The sequence below is a fragment of the Anguilla anguilla genome, chromosome 14 (genome assembly GCF_013347855.1).
Source record: "Anguilla anguilla isolate fAngAng1 chromosome 14, fAngAng1.pri, whole genome shotgun sequence".
Lineage (NCBI taxonomy): Eukaryota > Metazoa > Chordata > Actinopteri > Anguilliformes > Anguillidae > Anguilla > Anguilla anguilla.
In genome coordinates, this window is record NC_049214.1 from 28421798 (window position 1) to 28445520 (window position 23723).

Sequence of the window (23723 nt, forward strand, 5' to 3'; positions counted from 1 at the left end):
TTTCTCCAGTTACGGAATCAACTAATTTGTGCGATTTGCTGTTTGTGTCACACTGTTGGGTTCTTAATGAATTTTCACGCGACAGAAAATTTGATTTAAAACCACAATCTTTGTTTAACAAAAAAAAAAGATGAAAAAGGATAAAAGAAAATGTATATTTTGGTAGTTTTTAAACAAAGCGTTTGTAATAATAATATTAATATTAATCAAGAAGGTATTTTTCAGTAACTGGTTTTGAACAATGTTTTATTTCTTCATGTAAGATATTGTACATAAGACTTAGCGTTTTGAATTTTGCTGGACAGAGGGGTGGGAGTTTATTTAAACTGGAAATGCCAGCTTTGCATAAAACACCCTGAATATTGACTACCCAGTGTGCACTCGCACAGCTGAGAGACAAAATGGGGGCAGTGGGGGCTGTTCACTGGAAAGCAGAGTCTTCACTTGCTGTTATTTTTGTACAGGCGGTAACAAAGTCAGCAAACCCAAACTAGGAGTTGATTTCACGGTTCTCCGTGCAGTCCTTTACCTGGAAGCATGAGGTGGGGCTAGTTTGTCCGGCCGGACCGTTTCCCTGGGTTTGCATGTTTTTCAGAGAACAGCCCCAGGAAGCCTCCAGTGAAGGTGTGCTCGGGTTATAATCCCCAAACCCTTCCCCCCTTCCTTTAAAAGGCCAGACCCCACCCTCTCTTTCAGAAGAACTGCCCTTGCTGTTGTGAAGGAAAGGGAGGAGGGTGTTCATTTGAGAGATTTGGGCTGGTGAGGTGGTATTTTCAATATGAAAGTGATGTTGGGTAGGGAGGCGGGGGGGGGGGGGGGGGGGGGGGGGGGGGGGCACATGGGGGATTAGCGCTGGTGCTTCCTTCAGTTTGGGCCAGTGATGGATCCCATTATGGGATTCAGGGTGGAGGAGGAGGGAAGCTCTTACCTTAGTACTTTTTTTGGGGGGGTTGGGGTGGGGGTGGGGTTTTGTGTATGTACATTATTCTGCACGTTTCTCTTCTGTTGATTTTATTTTGTTGTTTATGAGTCTTTTTTTTTGTACTGTTCCGTTTACAGTAACGATCACTGACTAATGAAGGACAAACCCGCACAGCAGGGGATTCTGGGAGCTATCTCTAAACCCGCTGTACCCTTCCTCTTTAACTCTGAGTGCACGTGCGTGCGTGCGTACGTGTGTGTCTGTGTGTGTGTGCGCGCGCATGTGTAAGGTGGGGTGGGGTGTTTCTGCATGTACCCATGTGTGCACACGAGCTCAGGGGGCTCATTCATGTATTCTGTTACATTTGAGCAACTTGGCAGATGCTCTTATCCAGGGCAACTTGCACAGCTTGAGTTATTTTATTTTAAAGTCCATTTACACAGCTGGATATGTACTGAAGCAGGTCAGGTTAAGCACATCCCTCAAGGGCATGTTGGCAGTGCCTCACCAGGGAATTGAACCTGCAACCTCAGACTTAGGAGTCAGTTCCCTAACCGTAATGCTACATGTCCCCCAACCCAAACGACCCCCCCCCCCCCCCATCGTATCCTTTGAGGGAAAAGGTTGTGGTTGATTTATATGGATTTCGGAGGCCATCGTTGCTGGAACTCCTGTCGGCGGGTGTGGGGTGGGGGCGGGACAGCTGCTGGAATTAGTGGTACATGAGGGATATAGGAGAAGGCTTTGTGTGATGCGCAAATATACAGGAAGTTACACACTGCCATGGACTACCCTTTGTATGGCATTGTCCGGCCCTTTAAAGGGCCTCCTACCATCAGAGGTCACCCCTGCTGTACATGGTCCCCCACTGTAAAGGGTCCCCCAGGGTACAGGGACCCCCGTTGTAAAGGGTCCCCCAGGGTACAGGGGTCGCTGTTGTAAAGGATCCCCTGCTGTAAAAAAGGGTTCATTCACAGACCATTGTTTTGTCCTCTGAGCTCATGGCAGATTCCAGCCAGGCTAACGGCGTGTAGCTCGTCACAGACGTGTCTGTCCCTTTACACTTCCTCACACACACACAAACTGAGCAATAGCGGGGCTCCTGTGTGCACGAGTCCCGAGCTACTGTAGGAATATACACTGTCTTCCACTTCCTCTGAACAGCGCTGCGTAACACCTTCGTAAGCCCACGTCTATAACCGCTCGTAAGCAATTAATGTCGTTGTCATGGACTCCGTAAGGTCAAATGCCGGCGTTTGTGTGTATCGCTAAGTTACGCCACTGGATGTTCTGATCTAGTCTGCCGTAGCAACATCTGTTATCATGTGACTGATGACACAGTCCTTACTATGACTATGTCAACTGGCAGGAATGTTCATAGAGGTGTATTTGGTGCTTATGAAGGTGTTATGGGCCTCTGGTGAAGGACACTCGATCAGAAGTGCTGCCGTCGACTTCCGTAAGGAAGCCCCCTGTCTCCCCTGTCTTTTGTGCGTTACTTTTAAAACGTCACCCCTCATTCCCAGAAACGAAATACGTTCTCTTGCATTGACCAGCAATAAGGGAGCCCCTGTTAAACTACTGCTTGACACAAACACTGTAGCTTTTTAAACCCAGGTGAAAATCAATGAACTCTGTTTAAACAAAGTAGTAATAATGACAGGAATGACAAGGGCATTATGATTTTTATTTTCAGGAAAATGTTGTACATTTTGCAGGAGAAGCTGTACATTTTTCTTTGTAACAGATTTTATTTTGGGGGTTGGGGGGGTGGGTTTTGGTTCGTTGTAAAAATGTCTCTCGTCCTTTTTGTCTTTGGTGTGGGGTTTGGGGGGTGGAGGGTGGGGGGAGGGGCTGAGGGTGATTGCGAGGGAAGGGAGGGTTTGGCTACAGGGGGAGGTGGGGGGGGTGGACTCTGTGATTGACGTGTGTGATTGATTCACACAAGGTCTTCACCAACCCTGAGCTCCTGTCTTCCTTTTTTTGTTTTGTTTTCTTCTTGTTTTCTCCTCTGAAAATTTAAGTTTTAAAATTCCTAATAAATTATTTTAAAACATTCCACTGCTGTCTGTGTGTGTTGGTCTGTGTCTCCTATTGCAAGGCTAATGAACGGGGGGGGGGGGGGGAAGAGGGTTGCGAAATGTTAATGTGCATTACTGCACACACATACCTGTAATGAATTACCACTAGCAGGCCAGCTAGTCTGAAGGTGTCAAAGTTTTTAAATAACTGCTTAACTTATTTTTCCAGTTTCTGATGACAGAACATGCAACTGCTTTTAGCTTGTTTAGCTTGTTAGCAAGATTCTATTGGAAATGAGAGAATTTGGGAGGTTGTATCATTATGGACAGTGTTGGAACTGCATATAGAGCCTCAAAATGACTTAATTTAGTAAACGATAGCATTCATTAGGGGTCCCAACCGCAAAGCTGCTGGGACTCTATTGTAATTGCTCTGGTGTTTATTATTTTGAAAATGGTAATAGGAAGTAAAGTAGCATTCTTATGGAGGTCAGGAATCTGTTTAAAACCTGTTAAAATGGTGCCAGTTGGCCTTGTGGGTACGCTATAACAGATACTTGAAAATTAAAATTTTGAGAAAACAAAACCCTTAACCCAAAAATACCTACGATGGTACATGGTTGTATCTCCTCCCCAGGAACAAATTTGCCCCTAGGATTAAATTAGTCTGCCATGATTTTCCCCCCTTTTTGATTTTAAAAATAAAACACTGAACATCTCCACGGCCGTTTGACGTACTGGCATTTACACTAATATGTTTACAGGAGTTCACAGAAAGCTTCCATGCCAAAGAACATGGCCGCAGTAAGCCAATGCACTTTCATAAAAATTCTCTTGAATCTTACACAATTTCACATAAAATGATGTAACTTGGTAGACACATTGCCAGTCGAAGGCTCCAACTTTACAGCATTAGCCAAAAATCGAAACAAATGGGAGCTCAAAATGTGAAACATTTTTTTAAATGCTAATAAATTCATAGTTATTATACAGAGATCTTTTAACTTTCTGCAGTGACCAATACCTTCATTAAGAACATATTTTATGGTCCTATGAATTGCTCCAGTCATTAATTGGCTGCCCTCTTAGATGCTTTATTTTCACTTTTTCTGCTTGTTTTAGATATAAATGAGTATGGCATCAACAGGGACTGATAAAAACCCATCAAACTTGGCAAGTTTGTAGAGGTTCACAGTGAGTAAAACCCCCTGAATATGGTGCAGGTCGGCCACATGATGGTGCTATTACCGAGACTTGAATGTGCACACTTTGGAAGCATTGGATTCTTGACGCATATGATGTAGAGTCACACGATTCGGTACAAAGGTAGATCTCCTCACAAGGAACAAATCTTCCCCATGGACCCATGGAGTCCACCACATTGGAAGTCTGCCATTTTGGTTTTTAAAAATAAATTATTACACATCTTCTCCAAGACCCCCAGATTCTCTAATGCCCCACCTGCCACATTTCTGTTCAAACTGGTTCTATTAGGGTGAAAAGAATCTCACACATACCTGCAAAAACATATGACCGTCTCTCCTCTCCCTCTCAGAACCATAGCACAAATATGAAAAAATATGTCAAATTAAATATTTAAGATTAAAGTTCTCTCTCTTTGTCCTCTCCCTCCCCTCTCTCACTCTTTTCCTCTCTCCCCTCCCTCTCTCTGAGGGGAACGGGTAAAAGAGGGGGGTGGGGGGGTTGTTGGGGATAATATTTACCCCTAAAATAATTACGTCAGCGCCCCTCTGTCTCAGTCACCCCCTGCCTCCTCCAGCTCTCAGGACTCCTCAGGACTGCTCTGCTCACTTCTTAAACTTTTTATTTTTATTTTCCTCTCGCTCACTCCCTCCATCGCTGGTGTCTCGGCCGCTCTCCCTCCTTTAAAGCCTCTGCTGCCCGCCCCCTCCCCTTTGGTTCGGCTCGGCTCGGCTCGGCTCGGTTCGGCTCGGTTCGGCTCGGCTCGGCTCGGCTCGGCTCGGCATGGCGCGGATGTCTGGTCCCATGTCTCTCGGGGCGGTGCGGGGGGACATGAAGCGGTCGTGGAGCCACAGTTTGGACCACAGCCTGGAGGGCGAGTCCCAGGACGCCCCCCCGCTGCGGAGCTACCTGCTCCTCACCATCTTCACCTGCTTCTGCCCCGCCTACCCCGTCAACATCGTGGCCCTGGTGTTCTCCGTGATGGTGAGTGTGGTGCGGCGCGTGTGTGTGTGTGTGTTAGGGTTAGGGTTAGAGTGTGCATGCGTGTGCGATCGATTCCAGGTTCAGCAGGCACGGTTTGCTAAAGGTTTGTTAAAAACGAGTGAGGACTCCGGACTGCGCCGTCTAGGCAGTGACCGGCGCCGCGGGGCGGCTGCAGCGGGCTGAGGTCCCGGCGCCTGTTTCAGAAGGCTAAACATCGCTCTTAGGTTTCTTAAGCATGTAGCGTGCACTCGCGTTAAAAAGCCCGAGGTATTCCTTCAGGGAGGTATTAATACACGTCTGGCAAGAGTTGCAAGGAAAAATTATTTTTACAAACGGCCTCGGTGAAGGGTTCCTGCAAGCGCATGCGGTAACCTTTTTCAGAAACATGTATCACCTCTTGACTTTCAAGTGTCAAGTAACCCGCAGTAAACAGGCATGAATTGTTACGAACGTTCGTTACAGCTTTTATGTCACCCTCAGGGCTGTGGTGTAGCCGTTATGGTGCAGGGCTGTGGTGAAGTTTCTGGTTAATTTGTCTCAAAGGGGGGGAAAAGAAACCCTTAGCAACACTTGAGAGCACATGAGGAGTTTGGAAGAGAAATGGGATGAAAGGAGAGAAAGAGGAGTCCTGCGTGTGCAGGAATGTGTTGTGGGGACGGGCTGTGAATTCAGACCCCTTCACTTTTTTTTTGGGGTGTGAGTTCTGCTGGGTGTCCTGATGAGCTAAGCAGCTGCCCCCTCCCCCCCCCCACTCCCCCAGACAGCCACAACATGCTGACACATATCACAGCACACGGTATCCTGTCTCAGCCGGTCCGTACGCCCACGCACACGTAAACACGCTGCACTCTGACGCAGACGCGCGTAAGCGTACTGTACCTCTTAGGCCTGTGTGCACACATTAGCTCTTACACGGACCCACACTGGCACACACATACATTACATTGCATTTACTCTTATCCAGAGCGACTTACATTGTATCCAGTTATACAGCTGGATACATACTGGAGCAATGCAGGTTAAGTGCCTTGCTCAAGGGTACAACGGCAGTGTCCCACCGGGGAATCGAACCTGCGACCTTTAGGTTACAAGTCCAACTCCTTAGCCATTATACTACGCTGCCGCCGCCACACATACTACACTGCCGCCACACGATTCACACACACCTTTTCTCTTACACACACACACAGTCATATTCATACATACACTGCGCACATGCTCAAGTACACTAAATGAAGTGATGTTGCCAGCTTCAAATTCAGCATTGTTTATACTGTTCGCTCTGTATTGCTGAACCTCAGCTGTGGGTGTGGTTGTTTGTGTGGGTCTCATGCACCCTGCCTGCTACCTGTAGATCTGCAGTGAGGATGACATTCCCCTGACATGAGGCAGTGTAGTATAATGGGAGAGAAGCTGGTCTTGTAATCTAAAAGTCACAGGGTTGATCCCTGGGTAGGACACTGCCGTTGCACCCTGCTGTAGTACCCTTGAGCAAAGTACTTAACCTGATTTACTCCAGTATACACCCAACTGCACAAATGGATGCAATGTAAAAATGGATGTTGTGTTAAAAAGCTGTGTACATCACTGAAAGAAGAGTGTCTGCTAAATGGCTGTAATGTAACGTGTGCTTTTTTCAATGACATCTTGACCAGAGAAAGAGAGATGTGGGTTGGAAGACTGTGTGTGGCACATAGTGGGTTTACTATTGAAGGAGGAAAGCCTACAGCTATAAATTTAGAGTGGAGTAGAATTCATAAAATGCATAAAACTAATACACACAAAATGATGTGTGGGTGAAAATTCCATGTGCAATAACTTCAAGCTATGTGCTTGTGTACCCATCTCAAGCGACAATATGGCTGCATTGTTAAATGTGTTACAGTGATGATGCCTTTTTGTAGGCCAACCCAGACTATGCCCAGATGTTTCTTCCGCCATGGGTTGCCTTGTCAGATTTCCAATGCTTTTTCCTTCCCATAGGAATTTTGTTTTCTGGCGAAAAATAAAGTTGTGGTTATGCTTTGTTCTAGGAGATAAATTACACCCATTAACATCTCAACTGCGAATTTCGAAGCCATTATTTGCTTTAAAAAACTAGGTTGCTCATTTCTAAAGAACATCCGGGGACTTCCAAATAATATTAATAGTTACATTTTATAATGCAGTACATATTTCACAGTATTTTCATTTAGTTCCCTCCGGGTCATGTTCAGCGCAGTGCTCTGTCAGCGTTAACAGGAGTGCTTTTGCGTTGGTCTGTCTTGCTTTGCTTATAATCAGTTGTTCCAGATTAAACCGGTTTGCTGTTTGGGCAATGAATGTAAAGTGAGAGGAGAAAACGAGCCTTCGGATGGTGGAATGACGGAGTATTGAAGGCGGAAGAGGACGTCCTAAAAACGCGAGTCATATGCTCAAGGTGCATTGCTGAAGCACGTTTTTTTCATGCAAGGAGGCGCCCCTGACTCTTTGGCCGAAATTGCGCTGACTCACGCGCCCATCCCGGGGAAACAGGATCTCCTCTGACCTCCAGCGCACTTAATATACCCCCACCCCCTGCAGGGAGGGTAGGGCGGTGCTCAGTTCGTGAGGCGTGGTTACATTCCAGTATTTTACATAATAGACAATAAGAGGATCGTTTTTGGCTGGACCGCAACTGCGGGGCCAGCCCTACAAACGCGAACGTCTGTGACTGAGTGACTTTAACCCGTTAACCCCCCCCCCCCCTCTCCTGGGGCTGCTGGGGTTTCAGCTGCCAGGTGGATAAATGGTGAATGGTAGGTCCGGTCTGACAAGCACATTAACAGCGATATCTAATTGCAAACACTACTGTTTAATGAAACGCAATACTTGTCTGTTTGCATTGCACAACCTGCATTCTACTCACACATAGTAAAGATGTACTCTTTCTTTCTCTCCTTTCTCTCATTTCTTCCCTTATTTTTCTCTTTCCATCTCTACATCTCCTTGCCCGCTCTTTCCATACTTACCAACTCCCCCCCCCCCCCCCGTTATCTCCTCAATCTCTTCTCCCATCTCCCTTTCTCACCCCTCCCATTCCCTCTATTGGTCTTCCCACTGTCTCTTGCTCCTTCTCTCTCCCTCCCTTTCTCTCCCTCAGTCCAGAAACAGTTATTTTGAGGGGGATTATGAGGGTTCTCACAGGCTGGGTCAGAAGGCTCTGCAGGTGGCCATTGCCTCCATCATCATCGGCCTTCTGATCATCGTGATCTTCTGCTCCGTGCACTTCACCACGGTAAGGGCACGAGAATGGAGCGTGTGTGCGTGTGTGTGTGTGTCTGTGTGTGTGTGTGTGTGTGTGTGTGCGTGTGTGTGTGTGTGTGTGTGTGTGTGTGTATTTAGTTGACTCTAATGATGTGTATCCTGTTCTTCTGTATGTCTGTTTTTCAGAAAGACCTTTAGATGAAAGACACTGGGGAGGCAGGGGTTGGATGATGTTGGGGTTTAGAACACTGTGTGGGATCTCCCCTCTCCACCTCAGCCTAATAACTGTCCCCCAGAAGAGGACAATAACTGTAGCACTCCCTGAACAATCCTAATAATGTACAATCCTACTGTCCACCCTCCAGAACCCCCCCCCCCCCTCCCCCACCACCCACACACACATACACATCACCGCATACACTCACAAAACAAAATGTCCATTGCTGAATCAACTCTGACAGAGTCAATTTACCCTAGAGTGTATTTGATGCCACTTAGGCTCATAGAAAAAAGGAGTAACTGTTTTTGCTATAACGGTTCGGTACATTAAAACTACTTTCATTTAATATGAACATGTAAACAGTGGCTAACTGGCCATAAGTTCTTGATGAACAAAGTAAGGCACATTAACACTTTTGTATATGGTCTTTCTTTCTTAAATATGATTATGGTATTACAAAAAGTACAGTATGTCAATATTTCTGCAGTTGTAGTTTGCTTAAAGGTGTTTGCATATGCTTAAAAGCCATATTCTCTAAAACAGAGTATGGTCACAGATCTGCTGCAATAAAAACTACAATGGAATTTATTACCTCTGCCAAAGAGGTTTTGTAATGACGCCTGTCCGTTTGATCATTTATCTGTCCAACATATCTGAAAAAGCAAGGGCCAGATTGATATGAAATTTGCTGTACATATTCATGTTCCCAAAAGGGAGAAACCTATTGATTTTGGAGACCCCATGGCTTTTCTATAAGCGCCACCATCCTCTATGCGCTCTACTGAGTGCATTCTTTCTAGTTATTGCTTGAGCCCGGTCTGAATCTGCAGTGAAAAGGTCCTTCAATGCCTTGGGGAGAAGGGCTTGTGCTCAAGCTTCTGTTTATCTCACTCCAGTAACAGCCATGGGTAATGCCGTCACAAACAAATTCCCATGTTCAACGGCAAAACCCCAATTAAAGTTGAGCAACGCTGGCTTGAATGATATGGCAGGGTCCTCAAGATCTGGCTTCTCATTTGTCTTTTCCAGACCGATGAAGCTGGGCCAAACTAACATCTGGTGATTCGGGTCCTTTGCTACAGTTAAGTCATATTGGGGGAAACTCGGCTGTTCTGAATTTACCACGGAGTTCAGCAGAAAAAAGTTCTATACGTGCGTTAAAGCAAGACTGCTATTGTTAAATTTGCAGCGCATGCTTAACCGAAAGTTGCATACTGAACGGTTCAGTGTGAATATGTGTATAATAACTGTATACCCCTAACAGAACTCAGTTAGAGTTAGAGTTTAATTAACACTGAAAATTTTACTGTGCACATGGAGACACACAGTTGGCAGCACAGACAGGAAAAGACACATGGATAAATGTGCAAGCAGTAAGGTTTTGGTATTTCTAATCAACCGTTGACCATACTACATGTCGAAGCAGCTGTTTTTGTCGCATCTTAGTTCAATATATAAAAAGGTTTACAAATGTATTTTTATAGATTTAATTCATATTAATGAAAGATAGTTATTCCTCTTTTACTTCACTGTGTTTATCTCATTTCATGTATTGTACTGAAAATGATTTGTACTGAAATGTCTTTAAAAAGTGAAATAATGTACAGAATGTAAAAATATGTATATTTTACTTATAGAATATAGACATGCACTTTGGCTCATGGGTGAAGCAAAAAGAGTAACATAGAAACTGTTTTGGGTGAGCTTTCAGTCTAAAATATCACAACAGTATGACATCATTGAGCTGTGAGTAAGAACACAATAAGAACAGGCCATTCAGCCATCTTGGCTTGTACTTTTTACATATGATGTCTTGGCTGTATAGCATCAGACCTGGACTAATCTAAAATAATCCATACATTAATAACTGTTCGTACATAGAAATTGTATATACTGTATATATTTCATGTAAGAGCATATCCAGTTCCCGCCCCAACCTGGAATGGCCAATCGTCTGCAACTGCAGCTGTGTACATGCGCAAACCTCGCCGATTCAGGAGTGTAGACGTCCACGGTTGTCTTCCGAAAACACGTGGTGTCGCCAGCTGCTTCTTTTCACACCACAGATAACAAGCAAGCTCGGTGCAGAGCGGAGTCAGAGGAGGACCTTTCGTTTGCAGTTTTAGCATGCAGTCCATGGGCACCTGGTCGACCAGTGGATCCCTGGACCCTCCCACACCCTAGGCGAGGCAACTGCCGATTGCACATCGCCTCATGGAGCTACCAGCCATAGTTAGCACTGGCATGGTCCAGATTTGCATCCAAGGCCATGAAATTGAGAAATTGTATTGAAAATACAGATGTCAGGTGCAATAACAAACTCACGTGGGCTGAATGACCTGTTCTCAATATTGAACATTCTTATGATAGTGAATTTTGATCAAATTTTTCTGGTGCTTATGATTTCCCATCTCAAGTTGTCTGTAAGTATATCTGTTCTCACTTTCGATCTGACTGCTTTTGTGATTGTACATTTTAGTTGATCTGTACCTCTAGAATGTTCTGGAATCAGACTGTTCCTTTTATATAAGAAAAGGTTAAAGATGTTTTTGGGATATTAACACAGACTCAAGAAACTTTTTACATGTGTATGTGTGCTTTGTGTTATTTTTCTAATGTTTAAAAGTGGTTGCCACTTGTACATGTAATGTCATTTAAATATTGTGGAATTGTCAAGAAGATGTAAATGACAATGTATGTACATAATGAAATTATGAATTGGTGTATATATCTTAGACTATTTTAGATAATGTGTTCTTCCTGTACTTTAAAACGTGTGTTTATTAAAATCGCAGTTATGAATTGACAATGATTGACCAGCGTCGGTTGATTTGATTTGGGTCCTGCAGTAGGTCCGACAGCAGCGTGGTGGAATGGACAGCTGTCAGCAAACTCCGTGAGTAATAAGCAGGCTTAAGATCCAGTCTTAACCGACTCTGATATGTTTTGGCTGACGCGTAGCCTAGTTGCACATGTCACATGACATGTCCCACTGTTTTTGAAACCAGGCTATTTAATGGTTTGTCCTTCCATAAGTACATGGCGTTTCGGTTTTGAACAACAATGAATATGTACACACATTTGTATGAGGCCTACATTTAATGCCAAATCCGACGTGAGATTAGGTTTATCACTGCGACTGTGTATTTCCCTGTGAATTAAACAACGACAACTGCCATAAAACGCATCACTGCGCGATCCAGAAAGACACGCTGCTCTCTGTTCGCTTTTATTTCATCAGCGGGTGCAATTTTTTATGTTTCTCTTTAAAACACATACCGAACTCGATGATGATTATTTGCCGGTGCAGGCTATCAGAGCGCTCTGTAGCGAGTCACAGCAACTGAAGTTCATATATTTATCCGATCTGAGATGCGCACTCTGCAGAAGCGGATACGGCGCACGTTCACGACCCACCAGTCGGCATTTGTTTTCGTTTACCCGAGATTTCTAACTGTGCCAGATTTAAATTCTCCGCAGACTGTGGGATCTCGTCAGCGGCGAGTTACAGGCAGGCGCAGATGCAGACGGTGTGGCCTGGTACATCTGTACTTCTCTCCCTCTCACCACGCTCACTGTGACTGCAATCTGCCGAGTCCGGAAGATTGTGTATTCCGATATGTAATCCTATCGCCGGCCACTAGTTAAATATAGGACAGATATTTCCCAGGGCTGGCACGTAGGTGGACGGGACCTGGCGGGACGCGAGTCCGGTTATAAAACAGCGCCGGAAATGGAAACCTTTTAACAGTGATGAGATCTGCAAAATAGGCTACTTGTCTGTACATTCTATCCGTAGAATTCAAAGTGTAAACATTACAGTTCTGAAAAGCAGAAGGCTGGCTTGAAATATAATTTTAAACAGTTATTCGTCTTTGTTTCGGGGTAAAATTAATCAGTTACTATTTTGATTCTGAAATTGATTCTGTTTTTATAGGCCTATGTGCCGCTGGCATCGCTTAGTGCAATATTTAAGTTGAAACCATAAAAACGTTAGAAGTAGAAATTGTATTTCTGAGAATGTGACACTGACTTGTTAGAGACAGAACTGAGGATGGAAAGCTGATCCTACATGAGTTGTCATATCAAGGAAGTGAAGTGGATATCTGGAATTATAAGGACTACAGATTTCAGGAAATGCCTCTACAAAGAAGGCTGAGTGACAGCCATAAACTAGCTCTGCAGCGACCAGATACCACTTCTGTTTCCTCTGTTGTGTTCCATTTGATCTTATTCTGTGTTCTCTGTTTTATTTGCCTATTATGATTTTGTAAATGTAAGCACGTGTGGGAAGCTGAAGTGCAGAGTGCACTCCACGCAGCTCTCCGGGGCCAAGGTTTCAGACCCTTGCCTTATCAGATGTCCACATCCTGAGAACTATTTTTTTTTTTTTTTAATGGTAATGACAAAGATGGTGGTGATTCAGGTGTTGATGTCCATCCCTTGTTTGTGCGAATAGTAATCTGTCCCAGCGATTCCTGCCAGGCTGCCCTTGTGATCACCACCCAACGTTCTCTCAGCAACGTCATCGCCCCAGGCTTCGATTTGATTCAGAGGACTCCCACCCCACCCCACCCCACCCCATCCTGGTTTAAATCCTGGTTTGAACCCATTCATCAGTCTGTGCTCACGGACAGGCCTTTGGCCCAGAGGTCACATTGCTTTCAGTTATGCTGCCGGTGCGCGGTGTGGAAATCGGGGGCCACCACGTGATCGTTTTAGGCAGCTGAGAGAGGCACGTGTGGTCGGGGGCCACCACGTGAGACAAGCTTGTGGCCTGGAGGGGGACAAGTTTCGGAAACGGAGACATTTGGTGTCGTTCTGAGCACCCCCACCTCGTACACTGAGGAGAGACGTGTTTACAGTCCGATGATTCACCGTCCAGACAGCACAGCTGTTTGCGCTTGAGCAAGCGCCTGTGCATTTGTAGCATAACTTCCTATCGCGTCGGCGAAGACGAGGAACCGTATAGCCCTGAGAACGCTCTGATCAGAAATGTCTCATAGCCGAAGTGTGTGCCCTGATCCTGGGGAGATAAAGGATATCATGGGGGATATTCCCCTTACGAGGCCGTTGCTGTGCCTGCTGTCTGTACTCAGCCTGATGGGTAGCAGTGGGCTACACACACAAGTTAAGTGGTCCAGAGCCAGGGTCAAGTCCATTTCAGTTAGGTCAATTCAGAAAATTAGCCAAAACTCTCTAATGGGAAAAAACTAGTACAATGTTTTGTCCATTTTACATTTCAAAAATGAATTTCAATGAATTTACTGGATTAAGAAATTATGCCTGAATCGACTCCAGCCACATGGACTCATGATGTAAATACTGTCTGGGTGGCGCTTATCAAAAATAACAAATGTTAACTATTTTTTTCATGCAGGCTGTAAGTTTTGATGATACTTTCATTCTTACCCTTAGAAAATACCCGCTTATGTTTATTTTATCCTTAATTTTGGTAACTAGAAACTATTATATTTTTCTGGAAAAGAAACACCATCTTAAAGTGCTGGAAAATACTGAGAAAAATATTGCAAGCGGTATCCCACTAGGAACTTCACTCTATGAATGTTTAAATATTTAATTATTTGCTTTTTGTATTTATGTATTACATAAATATTTATTTGAACAATACATTTTGTTTATGGTTAACGGTAGAGTGCGCTATCTTGTTGAACAATAAAACATCTCTATTCGTGAGCCGGAAGTGCCCGGATAAGGGCTGGGCTACCGCTACGTAACAATGACGACGACGGTTATTTTTAATCGGACGCTGGAAAAAAAATGGCGAAATAATATCATCTCCGTCATATGTGGTGAAAACGTAGCTGCATCCCATCACAGGTATGTTACAAATGAATTGTTTCAGACCCAGGATGCTTGGTGTTTACGGGGAATGTTTGGGTGGAATAAATTCTGCTCTAGGATGCGTTTGTTATGTCTGAGGTTTTCAGGTCAGCTCTGTGGAATTTTGCAGGATAGAGATATCCTTCGCAGCGAAGGTGCATGTGTGCAGCGGAGCAGCCAGGAGCAACGATGTCAGAACGTTTCTTGCATGTGCACGCTCATGTTCTGTGCAGCAGTGGCGGGTTACAATAAACTGTAGGAAAGCGGCAGTTGTATCCTTGTCCCTGCTAATATCCTAATATCCATTAGCCCAAGTCTTTCGCTCCACTTAGCCAGCTATATACAATCTGCGCATCGGATTTAATTAGCGGCTGGCTTCAGTTGCCGGGTTGCGAAGAGGAACACCGAAAAGCATCTTATGCATGCATCACACATGCGCGCTCTCCAGCGTCATTTGCGACTTCTGGGGCGCTGTTTAGTTACATTTTGGCGAGATCTTTCTCTCTGTTTCTCTCATTACATCCCGCCCACGCGCGTGCGAGGATGAAGATCAGAGGGCGTGGGGGGTCACTTGTCCTACTTTTGCATGGCAACACACACACAAAAGTACAACAATACGAAAATGGCTTGTGTTCACGAGTGTGTGCATTTGCGCGCTGAAAAACTCACTCTGATGGTTGTCGGCAGTGTAATAGGTCGCTGGCGCACACCGCGGGACCATGGGGAACACCAACAGCGAGCGGGGCGGCATGGGTCAGGGCGAGAAGACTCACCGGAGAGACAGCCGCGGGGCCAAGGAAGGGGACCGACCCAAAATCCTCATGGACAGTCCTGAGGACGCAGATATCTTTCACGGGGAGGACCTCAAGGTAAGGCATGTGAGAGTCTGGTGTTATCGCTAGCACGCGACAGCGTCCAACTTTAGAGCGCTGGACAGTGGGCCCTGAGTGATTAACCGTGTAGTCTGTGGGGAATTGCATACCTGTGTGTGTGTGTGTGTGTGTCTGCATCAGCGTCTGTAGAGTACAGAGGCTTGAGTGTGTACATATTCAAAAAGGTGGCCCCCTAGAACCGTTTAATGGGTTCTATCTTGGCCCTAAGAAGTTTTGTTTCATTCATTCATTCATTCATTCATTCATTCATTCATTCAACTTTTTTATCCAGGGAAGTTTTTGAGAATCGATTCTATCAATCCGAAAGTATTTGGACAATGAAAAAATTCAAATTGTTTTGAAATAAAACCATGAAAATGAAGTCCACCCCATATGGATGTAAATACTCTCAGATTGAGAGAGGGAGAGAGAGAGAGAGAGAGAGATTAGGTTGTTTCATTTTGTTGCAGGTCATTTGATCACCGTATTTAGTAGGCGAATACGTGCGTTGTTTTCTTTGCCCTAGCTGTGCGGTAGGGTGTGTAATTTCTTTACGATGTGTGCGGCTCTGTGTCTCCACAGCCACCTCTGGAGAAGGAGGAGTTCTTGGCCTGGCAGGAGGGGCTGGAGGCGCAGGACAAGGGCCCGCTGGACCGGCCCACCGTTTTCCGCTGGACCGGCGACGGCAAGGACGTCTTTGTGTCCGGGTCCTTCAACAACTGGGCCAACAAAATTCCTCTGATCCGCAGGTGCCTACGTTTCGCCACCAGGGGGCAGCATAACGCCGTATTCATGAGCAGCAGTCCCATCCGACTGAAACCCCCATCGCTGCGGGGGGCTGCCATCCACAGTGATCAGTGGCAGAGTCCAGATTCGATAAAAGAGGAAATGCAGTGCTCAAACCGCCCGTGAGCAGGTGCAGCCAGAAAATAAATAAAGAACTAGCCAATGAGCAAGCGCAACTCTGAGAGCAAGAGTTGCGCTTGTTCATTGGACAGTCCAGATTCGATAGCAGACCATGGGGTCTCTCCGTGCACTGAAACAGTGCCTTAACAGTATGAGCTAGGGTAGGAATTTGGTCTTTATTAATTATATGCGCAGTAATTATGTTATTTATGCAGGAAACATTAAATCCTGGTCAACACTGGCCCATGCTTACACTTATTTGCGTGTGTTTGTGTGTATCTCAGTCAGAACACCTTTGTGGCGATAGTGGACCTGCCAGAGGGGGAACACCAGTACAAGTTCTACGTAGATGGGCAGTGGACCCACGACCCTGCGGAGGTGAGCGTCTAGCACGCACATCATCACTGTCTGACACATCGTCACTAACAGGGCTAATAACTTCTAATAGCTGACACATCATCACTAAGAGGGCTAATAACTTCTAATAGCAGACACATCATCACTAAGAGGTCTAATAACATAACTTCTTATAGCTGACACATCATCACTAACAGGGCTAATAACACTGTGTCTTATAACAGACTAGGCAACACAACCAGAGCCATCTAGAAACAGGTGGCTTGCAGAACCGAATTTTACTGCAGTAGACGCAGTAACGACAGTATTTCCTGTTATTGGAAGTGTCTTGGTTGTCCCTCCTTGGCCCACTCTCATTGGGATCTGTATTTGGGCCTCACGATTGTGGGATTTGTAGTTCATATGAACGTAGAAGGCTTGTGATGCGTTTGGATCTGCCCCACCCTCAGCCAGTGGTGACCAGTCAGCTGGGCACGGTCAACAACGTCATCCAGGTGAAGAAGACCGACTTCGAGGTGTTCGACGCCCTCATGGTGGACTCTCAGAAATGCTCGGACATGTCAGGTACCGCGGAGCTCTCCCGCCTCTCCTCTTGCACTCCGTCTCTTCCCTCACCCTCCCTCCTGCGCTCTTCTCTCCTTCTTATTCCCTCACACTCCCCCCTCTCTTCCCCCCTAAATGGCCCTGAGAGAGAGTGATGTGCCTCAGTGATCTTCATGAAGCGCCTGTTTATCAGTTTACACTGTGTGACTAAAGACAGTCATTCTCACGTGTGGGTGTGTGTGTGTGTGTGTGTGTGTGCGTGCGTGCGTGTGCGTGTGTGTGCGTGTGTGTACAGATCTTTCCAGTTCTCCCCCAGGTCCTTACCATCAGGACGCCTACATCCCCAAACAGGAGGAGAGGTTCAAGTCCCCCCCTATCCTGCCCCCCCACCTGCTGCAGGTCATCCTCAACAAGGACACAGGCATCTCCGTGAGTGCAGTTCCCTCAGAGGCAGGGCTGGGAGGAGGGGGGGGGAGATAGGGCAAATGGGAGCTTCCGTCACACACTGTCCTCTATACTGGACACAAATCTCATTACCCAGGATAGTGATGACAAAGACTACTACTACTAGTGCTATTGCTGCTACTACTACTACTACTACTACTACTACTACTTCTTTTTCTTATTCTCCTGCTGTTGTTATTTAGCCTCATATGTATTCCTGATACATGGAAGTAGGCTTCATTTTGGCACACTGATATTGGTCATCTCCTCTTTGCCAACGCAGGTGTTCTGTTTTTATTATTTCTTTCTTGGGCAGTGTGATCCTGCCTTGCTTCCAGAACCCAACCACGTCATGCTTAATCACCTGTACGCACTGTCCATCAAGGTAAGACACGGTCAGATGGGGACCGTGGAAACCCTAGACCCCCTCCACCTCAGAGGAAGCGTGTGATTGGCCCGCTGTGGGGCGTTTCCGTGACGAACTGTTTCTCACGTTCCTTCCTGCTCTTGTGCTCCTGTTCAGGACGGCGTTATGGTCCTGAGCGCCACTCACCGCTACAAGAAGAAGTACGTCACCACCCTCCTTTACAAGCCCATATGACTGACAGCCCAGCCCCGCCCCCCGTCCTGCCCCCCACAGATCTCCATTTGTCCGTAGTTTAATTTATTTGGGTTCTCGTCCTTTGGAATCGGAGCCGGTTTAGAAGTTGGGCCTGGAGGGTGGGCCTTGTCCCTCCGCCTCTCGTTTCTATGGCGAAGTCCTGTCGCCTGGGACCCATTCCACATGTTGCCCCACGGGACTGGCTGGGTTAATGGGCTGGGAGACTACCCACAATGCCTCAGCCCAGCAAAAAGGAGACCGGTTGGACCTTGGTGTAGAGGAGGGATGGGTGTGGTCTACAGGTTGCGCTCCACCGCCATTGGTCTGGAACATCGAGGGAAGTCTTTGGTCTTTAATTTATAGCAGTTTGCTGTTTCGAGAAACTAACAGAAGATGCGTTGTCCCTCACTCACTCTAATAGTGTTTATACTGGAGGAATAAACTAGTTTATTTTTATTGATAGTTTTTATATGGAAGAGTCTGCAGCTACCCCACCACTGGGGGATGGACAGATTCATGGGACCAATTTCTGGGCTGCATTCTGGGTTTTAAACAGGCCCAGTAGTTCTGCAGAACCGGACCAGTGGTGAATTTAATACATTCACAAAGGCTAAGAGTACTTATATTTGGGACCTAACTGCTAAGAGTACTTATATTTGGGACCTAACTTCTAAGAGTACTTATATTTATTATTAACATATTTCCTCCATGTTTCTTTTTCATGGCTAAATGATAACCATCAGGGGATGGTACCAGTATATATGTATGCAACATGCCTGGAAAATGTTTCTGTGACCGATGGACATTGTTTGGAAGAATACATACAGGTTTTCCCCTTCAATGCATTAGGAGGGATGGGCCACCCCGCCTAAAAATGTAAACAAATATAATATGACGATAATATTCGAAAACTATGATTTAAAACTCAATCAAAAATTTGTTTGTGTATATGCTTCATTTTGTGATCCATCTTTGGAAATTATCATCGATTCAAGACATTTGTGAAGTGTGTGGACTCCCCTTGGTTAGTAGCCAACTCCAAAGTATGAAGTAGTATGAAATTACAGTGTTTTGATTGGTTATCTCACTACAGTTGGCTGCTTGGTTACGCACAGACTAGTGGATCTCTCTGCGTTTTTGTAGATTTACCTCAAGAAAGCGACGAGATAGCCTAGCTAAAATGACAGTGCCTCAGCCAGTGAGAGGAACTTGCCATGAAAAAACGGTCCAGTGAAGATCTCATCCATCTTCCATGTGAATGTGAACGAGATCCGGGAGAATGCTGACTGTGGGAGCCGCTGTTCTTCGTGAAGCTGCTGAAAGTACCGAAGCCATCGCGAGCGATACGGGGGCCGCCAAGCGGTCACAACGCCAGGAGTCTGTGTGGGTCCCGGGCCTGGCTTGAGGACCCTGACCACAAACCACAGCTTTATGAAAAAAGCCTACGCGAGTACCACACTAAAGTTACTGATCTTCATTAGATAGGCTAATGAAACTCCTAAATATTCCATTCACTGAGCAGCAGTTAAACAATGCTACTTAAGCCAGGTTGTTTTTAACATAACGTTGAAGGCTAAGCTTAGTATTTTATCCTCTCTTCTTGTGTCCATTTTCCGATGTCTTATTTTCTTTTATGTCTCTGATATTTTGAAGCACCGGTACTGATGAAGACAAATGACATGTATAAATGCCATTTACAGTTTACACACTTCAGTTATGACTGTTGTAGAGATACGCTGCAGTCAGTGAAGAGGGGCAGAGCAGAAAATAGTTTTTTGAGGTGCCTACTCTGTACAGAAATGGAAAAAAGTTAAACATAGGGAAATAGTACCATCTCTCCCCCCCCCCCCCCCCCCAGCTGGACTCGGTCCTCACCACCCCTACTGAAAAGAAATTCTGGGGGAAGCACTTTTGGCATATGTTTAAAGTCTGTTTTGGGGACCACTCTCATAATGATATATCACAACCAATTGGGAATGTATGTAGAATACTGCCAAATGTTTGGTGTTACCTGGCAGTAGAAACTATTTTGTCACACCACCCCCAAGATGGTCAACACATTTAGCTTTTAGGCATTTTGACACACCTCCAAAACTAGACATAGCTACTGTATTGCATTGTGAACAGATTTGAGTGTATACCCACCCAAACTAAAGAAGGTATGAAGGATGTTTGCAGAGTTGGATCTTGAACCCAGCCCTGATGGGAGAATCTGGCAGAACAGACCCCTGTCTGAGTTGAGTTTGGTGAGGTGGATTGTGGGAGTTGTAGGCCAAAGGCAGGGAAAGGGGAGGAGGTGACCATGAATGGCAGGCATGCTGTTGATGTGTAAGTTTTTTGAAACACAATAAACACCATGATTTGTACCATCCTCTGGCATATGTCCCGTGATTTAACTTTATTTCGATGGCACTTTTACCGCAGTGTGCTCAAGGTGCTTCACTGGAGAGAATGGGCAAGAGGGAAAGAACAAACTTCCACGTCTGTCTGTATCTGGGCACAATAGCTTGGATCAAGAGAGCCAGTTACCCTGAGAACCTGCACCAATAAGTATGAACCACCATAGGCTGAATTATCTTTTCTTGTCATGTACTCTAAATAAATACACCAAATCCATATGCACCCCTACGAGGAGCAGGTCTTTCCAGAAGATTCCAAGTACAGTAGGATAGTAGGGGAGTTCTGTCTCCCTCCTGCTGAAATCAAAACATTCCATCTTCTGAAATTTCACCAAAGGGGTGTGATCATGGGCCAGCCTCGAAAACGTAACTGAGCATAGGGTGTTCTGCTCTGTAAAACAGCCCCCTGGAAACTCCTGTGGTAAAAAAGCAGGTCAGTGTCTGGTGTATCTGCAGAATCTGTGCGGTGTGATGGGGGGAATGTTTGCTTTTCTGAAGTATCCTTCAGTGATATTTTCTGACAGGAGGAACAGAGAGTCCTTGGGCTGATAAAGACGGGTTTCCATTACCCGGTCCAGTCACAGGTGACCTTGTCTTTAACCCTGTCTCCAGTCTACAGGTCCCAGAGCTGTGGAGCTGGACTGCGGGGCGACTGAGCTCATGCACTCTACCTGCTCACTGTGTGTGTGTGTGTATGTGAGTGTGTGTGTGCGTGCGTGCGTGTGAGTGTGTGTGTGTGTGTGTGTGTGCATGCGTGCGTGTGAGTGTGTGTGTGTATGTGAGTGTGTGCGTGCGTGCATGCGTGCGTGCGAGTGTGTGTGTGTGTGTGTGTGTGCGCATGCGTGCATGTGCCTGCATGTGTCTCACAATTCCAGCCCAACTTTGTTAGAGCAAGGTTATGATGATGTGGCTTGCAGGTTTTCAGTTAACCCTCATGTTTGACACATTTTAACCTTTGACACATTTTAATCTTATAAAAACGCGGGAACCTTGTTTTTCAATCTTGCTGCTGCATGACTTTCCCTAATTTTGGTAGGATTAAATAGTGAACATGCAAAAAACATAATTCTGTGTTTTCAGAAGTCCTGTAACACCTTCGTACACAAATGTGTTGTGCGGGGTCATTTTGACCCCAGGCTCTGTAGCTGTATAAAACCTAAGAAAATGTTTTTTTATTTTTAATCTCAGATTTTTTTTGCGAGTGAGGGGATGGGGGAAGCAGCCAAACAGACTGGGTAAACCCATATGTGTAGTGAGGGACTTCTGGGTATGCCAGGTGGAGGACTGTGTCCAGAATGATTTCGGCTCTCGACTCCGAGAGAACTCCCAAATCCTAGAGGAGGTTGGGGATGGGCCCTGTTCAGAACTTCTATTGTGGAGGTGGTTGCTAGGCTGTAGTCAGAAGCTAGTTGATGCCTGTCCTGGCAGTGACCCAAGAACCCGTTGGTGGACTCTGGCAGTGACGGAGGCTGTTGAGCTGCAGAAGGAGGTTTTTTGGCCTGGTGGGCTGCTGGTTGCTGGGAAGATTACGCGTTCCTTTGTGTGTCTGTGTGTCGATGTTGTACGCATGTATGTGCTTGTGTGTACACTAAATGTGTGAGAGAATGTGTTCCTTACCATGTCTGTTAGCAGGAGCACAAGGTGGGAACACCATAATGTTTGCATTTGATTGTGTTATTTATGTAACATACTTTTCTGACCAGCGTGACTCACATAACGTAAGTTAAAATATAAAGAACATAAAGATAAGCCTTTTCAAATGTGGCTGGGTGACAGAGTGTATCCGAACAAATATGCTGTGCTGTACTTACAGTCTTACATCACGAGCGCTTATGCACACTGTAAATGTGCAGTGCTGTGAAAAAAGCATTTGCCTCATTCCTGATTTCCTGTATGATTGCATATTTATCACTCTGAATGGCTTTAGGCAAAATCTAATATTAGACCAAGGGAACCTGAGTAAATACAAAATACATTTTTTAAATGATTATTTCATTTAATTATTGAAAAAGTTTCACCCGTGTGAAAAAGTAGTGGCCTCCTTAAACTTAATAACTGGTTGCACCGCCTTTAGCAGCAATAACTGCAGCCAAACACGTCCTATAATTTTATATCAGTCTTTCACATCGCTGTGGAGGAATTTCAGCCCACTCTTCTTTACAGAACTGCTTTCATTCAGACAAATTGTTTGGTTCTCGAACATGAACTGCTCGTTTCAGGTCCCGCCACAGCGTGGGTTCAAGTCAGGACTCTTATTTGGCCATTCCAAAACTTTAATTTTTGTTTCCGTTCAGCCATTCAGATATTGCCTTGCTTTTGTTATTTTGAATCATTGTCTTGCTGCATAGCCCAATAACTCTTCAGCTTCAGCTCGCAGTCAGATGAACGGACATTATCTTTAAGAATTTTCTCGTACAGAGCCTAATTCATAGTTCCTTGAATAATAGCAAAGTGTTTGGGTTCCGAGGAAAGGAATCCCCACACCATCACATTACCACCACCATGTTTGACTGCTGGCATAATGTTCTTACTATGAAATGCTGTATTTACTTTACACCAGACATTATAGGATGCGTGTCATCCAAAAAGTTACACTTTTGACTCATCTGTCCACAGAACATTTTATCTCAAATGGCTTGAGGATCAGCCAGGTGCTTTTTTGCAAATGCGAGACGAGCATTTATGTTTCTGTGTTATGTTTTTGACTTCCTTGATGAGTTGTCACTGCACCCTTGGAGAAATTTTGGCAGGCTGGCCACTCCTGGGAATATACACCACAGTTCCAAGTGTTCTCCGTTTGGGGATAATGACTCTCACTCTGGTTTGGTGGAGTCCCCAATCCTTAGAAATGACTTTATAACTCGTTCCAGATTGATATATTTCAACAACTTTTTTCTCATCTCTTCTGGAATTTTCTTTGATCTTGGCTCAATGTGCTTGGTAAAATTTTTATGGTGACTACTTCTGTCTGATGGTAAGACTAAATATGAGTGAGGTTTAGATTCACCACGGCTGGCAGCAATCAAGCCTGGCTGGATACAATCAGCTGAAACTAATTCTACATTTTTTCAAGGAATTCAAGTCTTTACGAAACGTAATTTTTAAAGACCAAAAAGAACCCATTGGTGTTAATATATTCCTTCCCTGAGAAAATGACAACACAATGTCTGATTCAGGAATAG

The 23723-nt window shown here is 45.2% G+C and overlaps 2 protein-coding genes across 2 annotated transcripts; both read left to right on the forward strand.

Moving 5' to 3' along the window:
• The first annotated feature begins 4678 nt into the window (after positions 1 to 4678).
• LOC118212471 (transmembrane protein 233-like) lies at positions 4679 to 9189 on the forward strand. Its single transcript, XM_035390363.1, has 3 exons — positions 4679 to 5130; positions 8252 to 8386; positions 8542 to 9189. The coding sequence occupies exons 1-3, from the start codon at positions 4930 to 4932 to the stop codon at positions 8551 to 8553; spliced, it is 348 nt and encodes a 115-aa protein (XP_035246254.1). The 5' UTR covers positions 4679 to 4929; the 3' UTR covers positions 8554 to 9189.
• A 5084-nt stretch (positions 9190 to 14273) lies between these two features.
• LOC118212174 (5'-AMP-activated protein kinase subunit beta-1-like) lies at positions 14274 to 20513 on the forward strand. The gene is made up of 8 exons (XM_035389821.1): positions 14274 to 14416; positions 15107 to 15288; positions 15874 to 16040; positions 16482 to 16575; positions 17004 to 17118; positions 17393 to 17526; positions 17858 to 17926; positions 18065 to 20513. The coding sequence occupies exons 2-8, from the start codon at positions 15139 to 15141 to the stop codon at positions 18140 to 18142; spliced, it is 807 nt and encodes a 268-aa protein (XP_035245712.1). The 5' UTR covers positions 14274 to 14416; positions 15107 to 15138; the 3' UTR covers positions 18143 to 20513.
• The last annotated feature ends 3210 nt before the right edge of the window (positions 20514 to 23723 follow it).